Source organism: Equus przewalskii, chromosome 4, assembly GCF_037783145.1.
Source record: "Equus przewalskii isolate Varuska chromosome 4, EquPr2, whole genome shotgun sequence".
In the NCBI taxonomy this organism is placed as follows: Eukaryota; Metazoa; Chordata; class Mammalia; order Perissodactyla; family Equidae; genus Equus; species Equus przewalskii.
Genome location: NC_091834.1, coordinates 63118649 through 63131930, shown reverse-complemented (window position 1 = coordinate 63131930; position 13282 = coordinate 63118649). Strand labels below are relative to the sequence as shown.

General features: G+C 42.4%; 1 protein-coding gene across 1 annotated transcript in view; it reads right to left on the bottom strand.

The window, feature by feature from the left end:
- Window positions 1-13282, bottom strand: part of FKBP9 (FKBP prolyl isomerase 9) — a 40437-nt gene that overhangs the window by 18618 nt on the left and 8537 nt on the right. Inside the window, exons 2-6 of the mRNA XM_070616203.1 lie at window positions 10337-10482; window positions 9723-9912; window positions 8677-8822; window positions 5409-5598; window positions 279-424 (exon numbers count right to left, since the gene is read on the bottom strand). Of these exons, the coding sequence (XP_070472304.1) occupies window positions 279-424; window positions 5409-5598; window positions 8677-8822; window positions 9723-9912; window positions 10337-10482 (818 nt within the window). The remainder of the gene's footprint in view (window positions 1-278; window positions 425-5408; window positions 5599-8676; window positions 8823-9722; window positions 9913-10336; window positions 10483-13282) is intronic.

The window sequence follows — 13282 nt, the reverse complement described above, 5'->3', positions numbered from 1 at the left end:
GCTCAGGGCCAGTCTTCCTAGGCAAAACGAGGAGGATGGGCTGCAGTTAGCTCAGGGCTAATCTTCCTCAAAAAAAAAAAAAAAAGATTTCAAAAGCAAAAGGAAAATGGGCAGGAAGAACAACGGAAATAAACAGAGCACCTCTAGAGACAAGAGCTATTTGGACATTCAAGTCTGAAGCTGCACTTCCGCTTCAACATTCTGGCTCTCCAGAAGCCCAGGTTGCCTGGAAGCAGCCCGTCAGTGCCACTTAGTTTAATCTTAGGAAGGCCGCTCACCTCTTCCTTCCTCTCCGTACCCCAGGTGAGGGGGCACCACAATCCTCCGCTTCTCTCCGATGCAGACACCAAGTAAACCTTCATCCATGCCAGCAATCACGTAGCCCTGCCCAATGTACGTGTCAAAGGTGCGGTTCCGGGAGTAGCTGGAAAAGAAGAGAAAGAGGTTCTTCACAAGGGACACCACAGCAGCTGTGGACATTAGTCGGTACCATGAGCAGCAACAGGAACGCGGAGGCCTCCAGACCCAGAAATAGGGTGAACCTTAGAATCTGAGGACACAGCCTGGGAACATGCTCCCCTGAAATGGCAAACAACAAGAACCTACACACAGTGTGGGAGCGGCCGCCTGCAGAAACAAGCCCTCCAGCCCTCTGTTTTGGTCAGGTTGTGACTGGGACGCGGGGGACAAGGGGCAACCACACCGAAATGTAGCTAATGTAAATTGGACTGTATGCTTGGTAACCATGTCAAGTTAATGAAAGAAGCATCAAGGGTGGTCCTTATTAGAAACTAAGAATGTGTCATAAGGACAACACCTCCAGTATCTAAAGAGGAGAATATCTGTATATGTGGGACAGGACTATTCGGATTGCTGAGAAAGTATCATACACACTGGGAACAATTCAACTCTGCAGTCTCTGCCAGAGCCAGCCTGAACTCTCCCTAACGTAGTCCCTGCTCACGGAGCTGCCTTCTGGTGAGCACTTGGGTTTCCCAACTGCCACTAGCAGGAGGCCCAAGCATTCTGCTCAGTGGAGAGATCCAGCCTCTGCACAAATTGCCAACTGAGTCCAATCGTTGTGAGTTTAGTGAGAACAGGAATCAATTCCCCAAATCCTGATGATTCTTGGATGAAATAATAAAACTTCATGTGCCACATCTACTACCAAAGTCTGAACCACAGTGGTCTGCACCCATCACCCACCTCTACCTGGTGCAAATGTGGCCAAGAGCCCGTGGTGAAAAAGCCAGTCCATTCCACCATTACCTCATCGAACACAGCCAGAGGATGACTGTCTCAGAGAAGGTTGCCAGCTGAGCAGGGCCAACGAGGTGAAAAGGCAGAACCTGAGGGGCTCTTCCTTCTCAACATCCCTCAGAACCAGAAAGCCAAGGAGCGTGAAGAAATGGTAACAACAGATGATTCTCCTCACCCAGGAGGCAGATTATCTGCACAGTCCCCCAGAGGGGGCTTTGGAGAGGTACCCCCTCACACATTGAAGAGAGAAGCCCCCCACTGAGCAACTCCATCCTCATCCCCCCATACAAGCCAGGAGGGCCAGGATGGGAACACAGCAGCAAAGAACACAGGCTGGGCTCTCTAGCATCCTCTAGCCATGAACAGGCCTCTCGCCTTCCCCAGGTTACTACCCGTCCGGCAGGTATTTGGCGATCGTCAGCAGAGCGAAGCCCACCGCTAGGCATTCCAGGAAGAAGAGGACATCTGCGAGATGGGGTCCTTTGTAAAGGGACACCAAGCAGTGGGAGAGATGGCAGGTAGCTCCGAGGAGGGAAGAGCCATCAGGTGGGAACAGTCAGGAAAGGTTCCACAGGGTTGGGAGTGACAGTGGACACTGCGGGCTGCAGGAATCTGCACAGGGAAAGAGCACTGGGGTAACAGCAGGGGCCAAGGCTGAGAGGACGGAAAGAGCCTCAGAAGAGACTGGAGGACCAGGGTGGGCTTGAAGTATAGAGAACTCTGAACAACTCTAAAAGAAGACTTAAATAAATGGAAAACCATCATACTCCCCAATGGGAAAGCTGAGAAGTGGGAAGTCGTCAATGCTCCCCCAAACTAATTTATGAATTTTAAAACAATTCCAATCAAAATCTGAGCAGTGTGTAGCGGAGAAGGGAATGACTCTAAAATTCATTTGGAAAAATAAATAATCAAGAATACTGTTTTGACGGTGCAGGATATAGCAAGCTCTCATTTCTCTAAAAAATTAAAATGTTAGAATATGTATACGTACTTCATTGTATATGTATGGAGGCCCTAGGAAATTAATGACATTAGTTCCTGTGGAGAGAAGAACTGGGTGACTGAGGGACAAGGATAGGAGGAGAATTTTTCACTGAACGCTCTTTCATACTTTTTAGGATTCTGAACCATGTCAATGTATCACTTAGTAGAAAAAAGTGATGTTTAAAAAAGAAAAAGAATCCTCTCTACCACACAAACTAAAAAAAGCAACAATAGTTAAAGGTGTGATCTTGGCCCAGGAATAGCTAGATTAATGGAAAAAGATAAAAATTCTAGACAAAGACCCAAAAGAATATATAAGAATGTGGTACATAATAAAAGTCACATTTTAGATGAGTCAGGGAAAGTTATTCAATAAAGGATGTTGGAAAAACTAGCTAACCATCTGGGAAAAAATTACGTTAGATCCCTATTGTCACACTGAATACCAGAATAAATTCCAGATGGACTGAAGACTTAAACATGAAATCACTTATGAACAAAGAAAAAGACTGGGGGAAATTATTGATATTTACCTCAGGGTGGCAAGAATGGAAGGGGTCAATGGGAAATCATTACATTTTATTATACATGGTTGAATTGTTTTACATATACAATAAGAACATAATACTTTTTAAAATAAAAATTGTAAGAAAGAATATTTTAAAGGCTACAACACTAAAACCATTAAAAGGGTTTGAGGGAAATACAGGCAAACATTTATATACTCTAGGGGTGGGGACAGACTTTTTGGAAAGTCCCCAGAGAGAGAATAAATAAGAATTTCTATAAGAATAAAGGAAACCATAAAGGGGAAGTTGAATATATTTAACAACATAAAAAGTTTACATTTAAATAAGTCAAAAGTCACAATAACCAAAATAAAAATGCAAATAGAGTATGTTTTCAACAATATCCAAACATAGAAGGGTTAATATCTTTAACGTATAGAGATCCTCAAATCAATAAGAAAAGCACAAATACCAATACTCTCACTATAAAAACAGGCAAAAACATGAACAGGTAAATCACAAAAAAAGATAGTCAAAAATAGTCAATAAATATTTGAAAGAATTTCAACCTCAATAGCAATCACAGAAATTCAGATTAAAACTATAAGCTTCCATTTTTCTCCTATAAATTGGCATAGATTATTTATTTTAAAATGATTCTCAGTGTTACCAAGTTTGTAGGGAATGGGCACTCTTAGACAGTGATGGGGAGTAAAACTTGCCTTGAGGACAACTTGGTAGTGTATATCAAAAACTGTAAAAACACACTTAAACTTTGACCCAGAGATTCTTCTAGAAATTTATCCCAAGGAAACAATCTTATACTTTAAGATTTAGCTACAAAAATAATTACTGCAGCCCCTCTTAGTATGTCAAAAGGTAGAAAACAGGGATTGATTACCTAAATTAAATCTATACAATGGAATATTATGCAGCTGTTAGGATGGGCTAGATTGCCATGCACTAAACTGGAAAGCTGTTTAAAACCTAAGAAAATTGTCATTCCATTAATATGGAAAGAAATCTGATGCAGACTAGAAAAATGGTCTTTCAATTAGAAATATAATTCCAGGGAATAAAGGACAGAACCAAGCTCATATCTAACAACACACATATTGAATTTTTTTAATAATAGAAAAAGAATAAAAACAAATCAATAGGAGAATAGTTAAATAAATTTGGTATATTCACCCAATGAAATACTATGTAGACATAAAAAATAAACGATTTCTAGGGGCCGGCCCGGTGGCTCAGTGGTTAAGTGTGTGGGGGACTAGTATTGGCCACCCCAAGATATGTCTCTTTGGCATGAGGATTATTTGGGGCTGGTTACTTTTAATAAACTGCAGACAGGAAAGGAACTCTGAGAAGCAGAGTTTACTTACCCTTTGGTAAGAGACATTTACATTGTAAGGGAAATCTCCATCTGTAAAGGTGTCTCCCTCTCTGTACCAGGAAGAAGGGGGGATGACCTTATCTCTAGAAACTCTTAATCAATGCCAAAGGCAAGGACTTAAATCTGAATTTGTTTACTGTACTTGTGTGGTACTCTCCAATGATCGACTCCCCCTCCACCCCCAACATCTTCCTTTGTCGTTAGCTGAAGATGATATTTAAGGTGGGGGCTTCAGCCATTTTGGCAAGTTGCTCAGCTTCCCTGAGCCTCTCCCATGTATACATCTTACAAAGCTTTGTTCAGTTTTCTCCTGTTATTCTGTCTCATGTGAATTTAATTCGTTCTCTGGCCAGAAGAACCCACAGTGGGTAGAGGAAATGTCTTCATCCCCTACAAGTGCACACGTTCTGCTTTGGCGGCCCAGGGTTCGCTGGTTTGGATCCTGGGTGTGGACATGGCACCGCTTGGCACGCCATGCTGTGGTAGATGTCCCACATATAAAGGAGAGAAAGATGAGCATGGATCTTAGCTCAGGGCCAATCTTCCTCAGCAAAAAGAGGAGGATTGGTAGCAGATGTTAGCTCAGGGCTAATCTTCCTCAAAACAAATAAAATATATACCATATAAAAATTCTTCTGTAATGTTTCTGGATGACTAAATAAACCGAAAGTCTACTACCTCAGGGAGACAGGTAGATTGCTATCTCTACTATGTCTGCTCCACCAGAAGCTAAAGGAATGGTTTCCCAAGCACACATGCCAATTGAATGAGCAAGACACACCAGACGCCTGCTCCTGGCTCCAGGCCATCTGCACAACTGCAGGATAAGCCTGATAAACAAAACAAAACTTTGAATAACAACAGAGGCTCAGTAATTAGCCTCTACGGAACAGGAAGGAAGCTGTAGACAAGCCCTTAAAGCTTGCAAAGTGCTTTCACCTACCTTATCTCCCTAATCAACCATTTCTGAGAAAGGTGCTAATAACAGGTTAAAAGCTGAAGCTCAGGAAGTGAAACGCTGTCCAAAGTCACACAGCCAATGCACCACACACGGAACGGAACCCAGGTCTCCTGGCACCAAGTCTGTTCGGTTCCCATCCTACTGCCTGGACCTCCCTTCTGTTCCCGTCCTATCTTGGACACAATAGGTGGGTTTATACTTGGATAGGGGGAGATGGTGGGAGTCTAGGGTGAGCCTCTCCTTACTATATTTAGTAGGACGTTCTGGAGAGCGAGGGCTCCAGTCGTTTCCTTACCTGGAATCAAAGAAGGTGCCGTCCAGAAGTGTGCCATTGTAATGATACCTGAGAAAGTCCCCACTCTGACTTCGCCGCTCACAGTTTTCAGGCACTACCTTATTCTCAATGGAAATGCCATCCTTGGGGTTATGGAGGTCCAATAACGCAACATCAAACACCAGAGATGCCTGTCCAGGAATGTCTTTCCCTAGAGTGGAACATAGGGAGATGATGAAGTCAGGACACAAGATTTAGGAAGTACTTTAACTACAACTCGACACCCACTGTGTCAGCGTAACTCATTCCTTGAAGATTTCAAGCCAAGGAAACAAATGTTCTTCCATGTCTTGGGTGGCCCCTGGTGTCTGACCACGCTGCCTCACCGTGGTGTCCACGGTGTCTAACCATGGGTTGGTGGGTATAATTTGAAGCCTGACTTCCTCAGAAAAAGGAGCAAGCTGATGTTAATGACATGAGAGACTACTGTGACCATATTTTACATGCTTCTGCTGGCAAATCAAGGCTCTGTGTGGGTGGTTGTGCACCCACATGCAAACCCAAATACATAGCTCTGTGGGTTTCTGTTTGTGTACAAGCGCAAATCATAGACATTTAAAGGCACAAATTCCAAAGCTCAGATCTGGTTCTGGAGAACACTACATAGACTTGTTCTTTGGAATCCACAACCAATTTTTTTAAGAGGCAAAATGCAAAATTCATTCCTTTAAGTGCATCCCAAACAAGATATAAATAAAACTAAAGTTAGCTGAGATAAGATAAAAAAAAATGGCACCCACAATCCAAAACATAAATAGTCCTCAAATCATTTCTCTCTCACTTCTGGATGGTACTGCTTCTCTCGGATGTTCCTAACAGTGAGGATTTATTGAATATCTGCAACATGATAATCCACATGAGGAGATTATTAGGCACTAGCTCTCCCTGTAAAGATCAGCATCAACCAGTAAATAACTCTAAATCCAGTAATTTGGGACAAAAGGACATTAACCGACAAACCACCAACCTCAACACTCTTACTTGCCATTTGTCATACCACACAAAGGGTAGGCCTGGCTAACTGGGCCACACAGCATGGCAATCCTGTGCTCCTTTGATTGGCCCTCTGGCAGAGCCACCTCCCTGCCTCCTTCTCCCCAGAGGAATGATGAAATCTGCTGAAGGCGGGCTGCTGAGTCAGCCTCTGGAACGCAAGGTGTGGTCAATCCTTGAAATGCGGGTGTGGGTATGAGTGAGATAAAACATTAACCTTTTGTACTTTTCTGTATCTTTTAATTTAAGAAAATAAAAAAGCTTTAAAAGTAACCCCAGTGTTTAAATTTTTCTAGCATTATGTCCCAACTGAAAACTTTTTTACAACAATTTTATTGAGATATAATTCCCATACCATACAATGCACCAATTTAAAGTTATACCTGGACAGCTGAGCACAGTATTAAAGTATAAAAAATAACTCTTTTAAATAAATTATTTATATTAAATATTTAAATTATTAATTAGTTAAAATAAATAATATTCCTCATATTAGACTAGGCATCTAGTTTTATTATGTATGTTTATGCGTGTAGATGATGTCAAAAGGATTTGGGAGCCAAGGTGAATGAACTCCCACTGGCCAAGGATCACATAATTTGAGCATTGATAAGAATAACAGCATACCTGGGGGAGGGGAGAATTAAGACATATTATGGCAGTTGTTTTCAAACTTTATTTTTCTTTTAGCAGGGAACTCCCCCCGACTCCAATTTTTTTTTTTTTTTTTTTTTAAAGATTTTATTTTTTCCTTTTTTTCTCCCCAAAGCCCCCCGGTACATAGTTGTGTATTCTTTGTTGTGGGTTCTTCTAGTTGTGGCATGTGGGACGCTGCCTCAGCGTGGTCTGATGAGCAGTGCCATGTCCGCGCCCAGGATTCGAACCAACGAAACACTGGGCCGCCTGCAGCAGAGCGCGCGAACTTAACCACTCGGCCACGGGGCCAGCCCCGCCCCGACTCCAATTTTTAAAGAAACTGTCTGCAGATCTCCAGCATGTAAAACATATAAAAGTGGAGGTAGACAGAGAGGAGGCCAAGCCCATCCACTCAGGCTCCCCTTTCCTCCTGCCCTGTAGACCTACAGAGCCGGGAAACATAGTTTGCAAAATGTTATATTAGGGGCTTATTAGAAGTCAGGTACCAAGGTCAGTAACTTCTTAAATAGCATCATGTTTTCATTTCCATTCCAGTGTGAGGAAGATTCACCCTGAGCTAACATAAATTGCCAATCCTCTTCTTTTTTTGCTTGAGGACTATTAGCCCTGAGCTAACATCTGTGCCAATCTTCCTCTACATTGTATGTGGGATGGCTCCACAACATGGCTGATGAGTGGAGTAGGTCCGCACCCAGGATCCAAACCTATGAACCCAGGCTGCTGAATTGGAGCACACAGAAGTTTAACCACTCGGCCACAGGGCTGGCCCCGTTTCCATTCTTAACTACATATATCTGCTTGTTTAAATGCCTGGAGGTCTCTTTGTTGTGTCAGCCTGTCAGTATGGTTAAACATGCCTGAAATTCAAATATGAGTAACTAAGAGATTCTACTTATCAGCCAGTATTCTGTTTTCCTTCACAGTAAAACTACAAACAGGACATTAATTCAAATTAATGTTTTTCTAACATTATGCTTTGCATCTGTCCACATGGAGCTAATGTTACAGGTAAAACCCATCATAAAGGTACAAATCAGGGAAAACATGGCAACTCGAGCATTATATGCTAAATTTCTATCTTGCTGTCTACAGCCTTTAGACTGTCTAGTTGAAATCTCATTTCACAGATTGGAAAACACAGGCTGAAGAGGTTGGTGCCCAAGGGTACAGCTTATGAGGCAGTGGCAGAGGGCTTACTTATGAATGCCAATGACCATGAATAAGTGGAGGTTACTGCACCTCCATCATCAGACAGCAGATGCCCTAGGCTGGCTCCGTCCCATAGAACTTTCTGCAGTGATGGAAATGCTCCTTATCTGCACTGTCTGGTATAGTAGCCCTCAGCAACATATGGTTCTTAAGTACAACAAATGTGCCTGTGCAACCAAGGAACAGAAATTTTAAATTTCATTTAATTTTATTTTAATTTAAATGTAAATAGCCACATGGAGCTAGTGGCTACCATATTGGACACTGCAAGTCTACACCCAAAGGTCTGGTGGGTTTCACCAGTAAGTTAAATTAATCACTGCAATAAAAATGACAGATGAGAGTGGCTTGAAGAATGAGAAAGACTTACCGTCTCCATCTTCTCCATACGCCAGAAAAGGAGGTATGGTGATGATGCGCTTTTCCCCCACACACATTCCCAGCAGCCCTTTATCCATCCCAGGAATCAGCCAGCCAATTCCCACATACGTGTCATATGTTTTCATGCGATTGTGACTGAAAACCAACAGAAAAGGGAAAAGTCCCATATCATGAGAGCGTTTCTAGCCTACCCCTCAATAATGTTTTTTTTTTTTTAAAAGATTTTATTTTTTCCTTTTTCTCCCCAAAGCCCCCCGGTACATAGTTGTATATTCTTCACTGTGGGTCCTTCTAGCTGTGGCATGTGGGACGCCGCCCCAGCGTGGCTCGATGAGCAGTGCCATGTCCGCGCCCAGGATTCGAACCAATGAAACACTGGGCCACCTGCAGCGGAGCGCACGAACTTAACCACTCGGCCACGGGGCCAGCCCCACCTCAATAATGTTTTTGTTACCCAAATATTAGCTCAACAATGAGCCCATAACCAACCCTGGTGATAGGCATTTATGGACCTTTGCTCTCAATCAAAGAGCAGAAAGTTGTCAAGTTTATGAAAAGTATGTAATTAAACCACAGTGATTCACCAAGACAGGCCTGTTCTTCTATCTAACTAAATACACTATAATGAGAAGAAAGCCCAAAGGACAGACTGTTCTCCAGCTTAGCACCTAACCCCTGCACGTCTCTGTAGCTTCATATGCATTCAGCTTTCCCCTCCTCCTTCCATGGGAAAACTACAAAAATGAACCAAAAACTGCAGGAACGTACTTGGCAACAGGGCTCTTCACTTAACGAGATCTCAAAATGCTGTTAATTTAGATAAAGACAGGTCTCAGATTTTTCTAAGATGTATCAAATTTTGACTCTGGCACTATGAAGCATGAAACATTAACCAAAAGCCTTAAGTAAAGGAGTTGGAACTCGTGAAAGTTGGGAAGAGTCCCTCTTCTGGTTTCTCCATGGGCATAAAAAGCGGGTGAGACAGGAGGAACTAAGGGGCACTTCACTGATGCTACCATGAATGGCGGGACTCACCTCGAATCAAACAGTGTCCCATCCAAGAATGTTCCGTTGTAGTGGTACCTTACAAAATCAGACACCTGGATGGTCCGAGGGCAACTGGGGGGCTTGAAATAAGTGTGAATCTGAACCTGATCTTCAGAATTCCAAATGTCCATCAGAAGTACATCAAAATGAAGCACTGAATTTGGGGGGATCACACCAGCTAGAAATAAAAGAGAGTTCACATTGAGAAGCTGCTGCCTTTCAGGCCAAACATGTAGGATGCTGCCAATGTGAAAGGAAGCTAAAAGGGTTCAAGGGGTCACTGGTATAATATTCCAAAATGAGCCACACTCCCTCCCTCTTTCCTCCAGATGAAATTGAAAGAAAAGAGAAAAAAAACCCAAAATTTTCTTCTCAACAAGGGTAACATTCAGTACACCTGTGTTAATAACGCCGTCTTTCATATCGAGAAGAAATAAACCTAAGATGAAAGTTTAGCTGTACGTGTGTGGGTGTGTTCACTGCTTCTCATTTTTCCCCAATCTAAAGCTTTCAAAGAGTCTCTGGTCTGCCAGGACGGAACAGCGTGCAAATGTTCTGGTTGTTTCTGCAGATGTGTTTTCAAACATGGAACAAAAACTTACAAACTCCTTCACTTCCGTAGGCCAGCTTTGGGGGGATCTTCACAAAACGCCTCTCATTGACACACATCCCGACCAGAGCTTGGTCCATCCCTGCGATCAGTTGTCCTTTTCCCACAAACACGTTGAAAGTGGAGTCTCTGTCATAGCTGAAGACCCAAAAAGCAGGGAGAGAGAAGGAAAAGCATAAATAATCCTTCCCTTAGTGAAACCATCCTGTGAAAATGTACTCCTTGACGAGTGAGGTCACTGCAAAATAAAAAGCCTGCAGAGGAGTTACCGACACAGGAAACGTCTTCACTGCACAGGACTCCTAGGCTTGGAATTTTAAATTACCCCAAATGTTGCCAGCAAATCTAGTTAGATAAGCATCAGCATAACTTGTCCTAGAAAAAAATATATGTTGTTATGTTGTTTTGCAAAATAGCTCCCAATTCTTCTAATAAAAAAACAGAGTTTACTTCATTTCTATGTGATTGGTACCTAACAGCAACACCATAGATACTAATGAGCAAATTAACACTGATTTTCTTCTCTCTTTTTTTTTTCAAGTCAGTAAGTTAAACAAAGAGGCAGCATGGTCTAGCATAACAGGTACTTAAATTCTCCTAATCTCAGTTTCCTCCTCTACAAAATGAGAGCAATAATAATAGCCACCTAAGATCCGCGTGATATAACAATGTGAAAAGTGCTCTGAAAACCTAAGGGTTATGCTGATATTATTATAATTACTACAGGTAATAGAAAGTCTGAGGTAGTCTGGAAATCATTGATATATATGTTTTTAAGGCTGATTGGTTTGGCCTTAGGTAGAAAGATAAATAATGGAATCATGGCTAAGACTCAGGCTCCCATCCTCTTCAATGTCATCTTCAGCAACCACCAAGGGTTTGCCTATTAGGACACTGTGCTAGGTGCTCTGGGGGATATAAAAGAAGTGTAAGGCGTGGACTTTGCCTACAAATACCTTATAAACTGGCAGAGACACCACAGAGTTTCAGACACTGTGTTTAAGAAAACCACTACTGGGGCCGGCCCCGTGGCCAAGTGGTTAAGTTCGAGCGCTCTGCTTCAGTGGCCCAGGGTTTTGCTGGTTTGGATCCTGGGTGTGCACATGGTACCGCTCATCAAGCCATGCTGAGGTGGCGTCCCACATGGCACAACTAGAAGGATCCACAACTAAAAATACACAACTATGTACCCAGGGGCTTTGGGAGAAAAAAGGAAAATAAAAAAAAAATCTTAAAAAGAAAACCACTAGGGGCTGGCCCCGTGGCCGAATGGTTAAGTTCGTGAACTCCGCTGTAGGTGGCCCAGTGTTTCGTTGGTTCGAATCCTGGGCACGGACATGGCACTACTTATCAAACCACGCTGAGGCAGCGTCCCACATGCCACAACTAGAAGGACCCACAATGAAGAATATACAACTATGTAGTGGGGGGCTTTGGGGAGAAAAGAAAAAAAATAAAATCTTTAAAGAAAAAAAAAGAAAACCACTACCGGGCTTGGTTTATATTAATGAAACACGGGAAATAGAAGTCAAGAGTATGGCACCGATTGCATATAACGCAAGGATATGCAATAAAATGCTCTATGGCCATTTAAAAATGACAGATTTCTGTTATGGCGATGTAATGTACAGCACGGTGACTGTATTGCATATTTACAAGTAGCTAAGAGAGTAGATCTTAAAAGTTCTCATCACAGAAAAAAAAATTTGTAACTATGTACAGTGATGGATGTTAACTACACTTATTGAGGTGATCATTCCACAATACATACAAATCTCAAGTCATTATGTTGTACACCTGAAACTAATACAATGTTAGACGTTAATTATATCTCAATAAAAAAATTTAAAAAAAAAACAATTTCTATTCACTGACACAGAAAGACATACACATTAAGAGAAAAGTGCAGGTTACAGAGCCACAGTATAAAATAATACTATTTTGAATTTACATATAGAGATGCTTATGAAAAAATCCACAAGGTAACAAATGAAGATATTACCAATGGTAATCTATGGGTCAGAGATTTCAGGTGATTTAATTTATTTTCTCTTTAATTCTCTCTTAATTTTCAAAACGATCATATAATACTTGTGTTATAAAATCTTAAGAGCTGTTGGAATTTATCTCATTAGGATGCATGTGCTGCCCTCCACCTGGTAAATTAATGCCATCCTTTCCTCATTTTTCCTCATGAACGACTTGGGCGAGCAGCACAGCCCACCTCACTGTTGGGGCAGCTTCTGCAGACCTGCCCCCTCTTCCCGTTCTCCTCCCAGTTTTATAGTCCACTTTAATAGCCGCCTTTTCTCCAAGGTCAGTGAATGGAAAGCAAGATTCCAAGTTCAGGCCGACAAGCCAGAGGACAAAAGCACATGGTCAGCTCTGTGCCCAAGACAGCTGTACACCTCCATCCTCTCTCTCCCTCTGGGGGGGTGGGGGGTGGGGCAACACCACCCCCTAGAATGCCAGCTCTTGAATTTCACTTGGCTGAGCCTCACCATGCCATGCACCATCATCAAACTGGCAGGTTTATGTTAATAATGGACCAGAAATCAAGGCTTCAAAGACTCCCCAGGCACAGAACATGTGCAAACAGCAACAATGCACAGGCTGGAAACGACTTTATACCTACATTTTTCATCCACTGAATCTGAATATACTTCCCAAATTTAATGAGAGCTTTTAATAATAACCACTGTTTAGAAGTGTTTATTATGTGTCAGGGACTGTGGCAAACTAAGCTTTTCCATATACTCCCTCACTTAATCCTCATACAACACTTTAAGGCGAGTGCTAATACTCGGGCTCCTTGGAGGTGAAAAAATTTCCCAAGCTCACAAAGTTAGCCAAGTGGGAAAAAAAGCTAGAACCCAGGACTGCCCAACTCTCACCCTCCAGGCACAGGGCCTCCCTAGATGGTGTATAAAAACTGTTG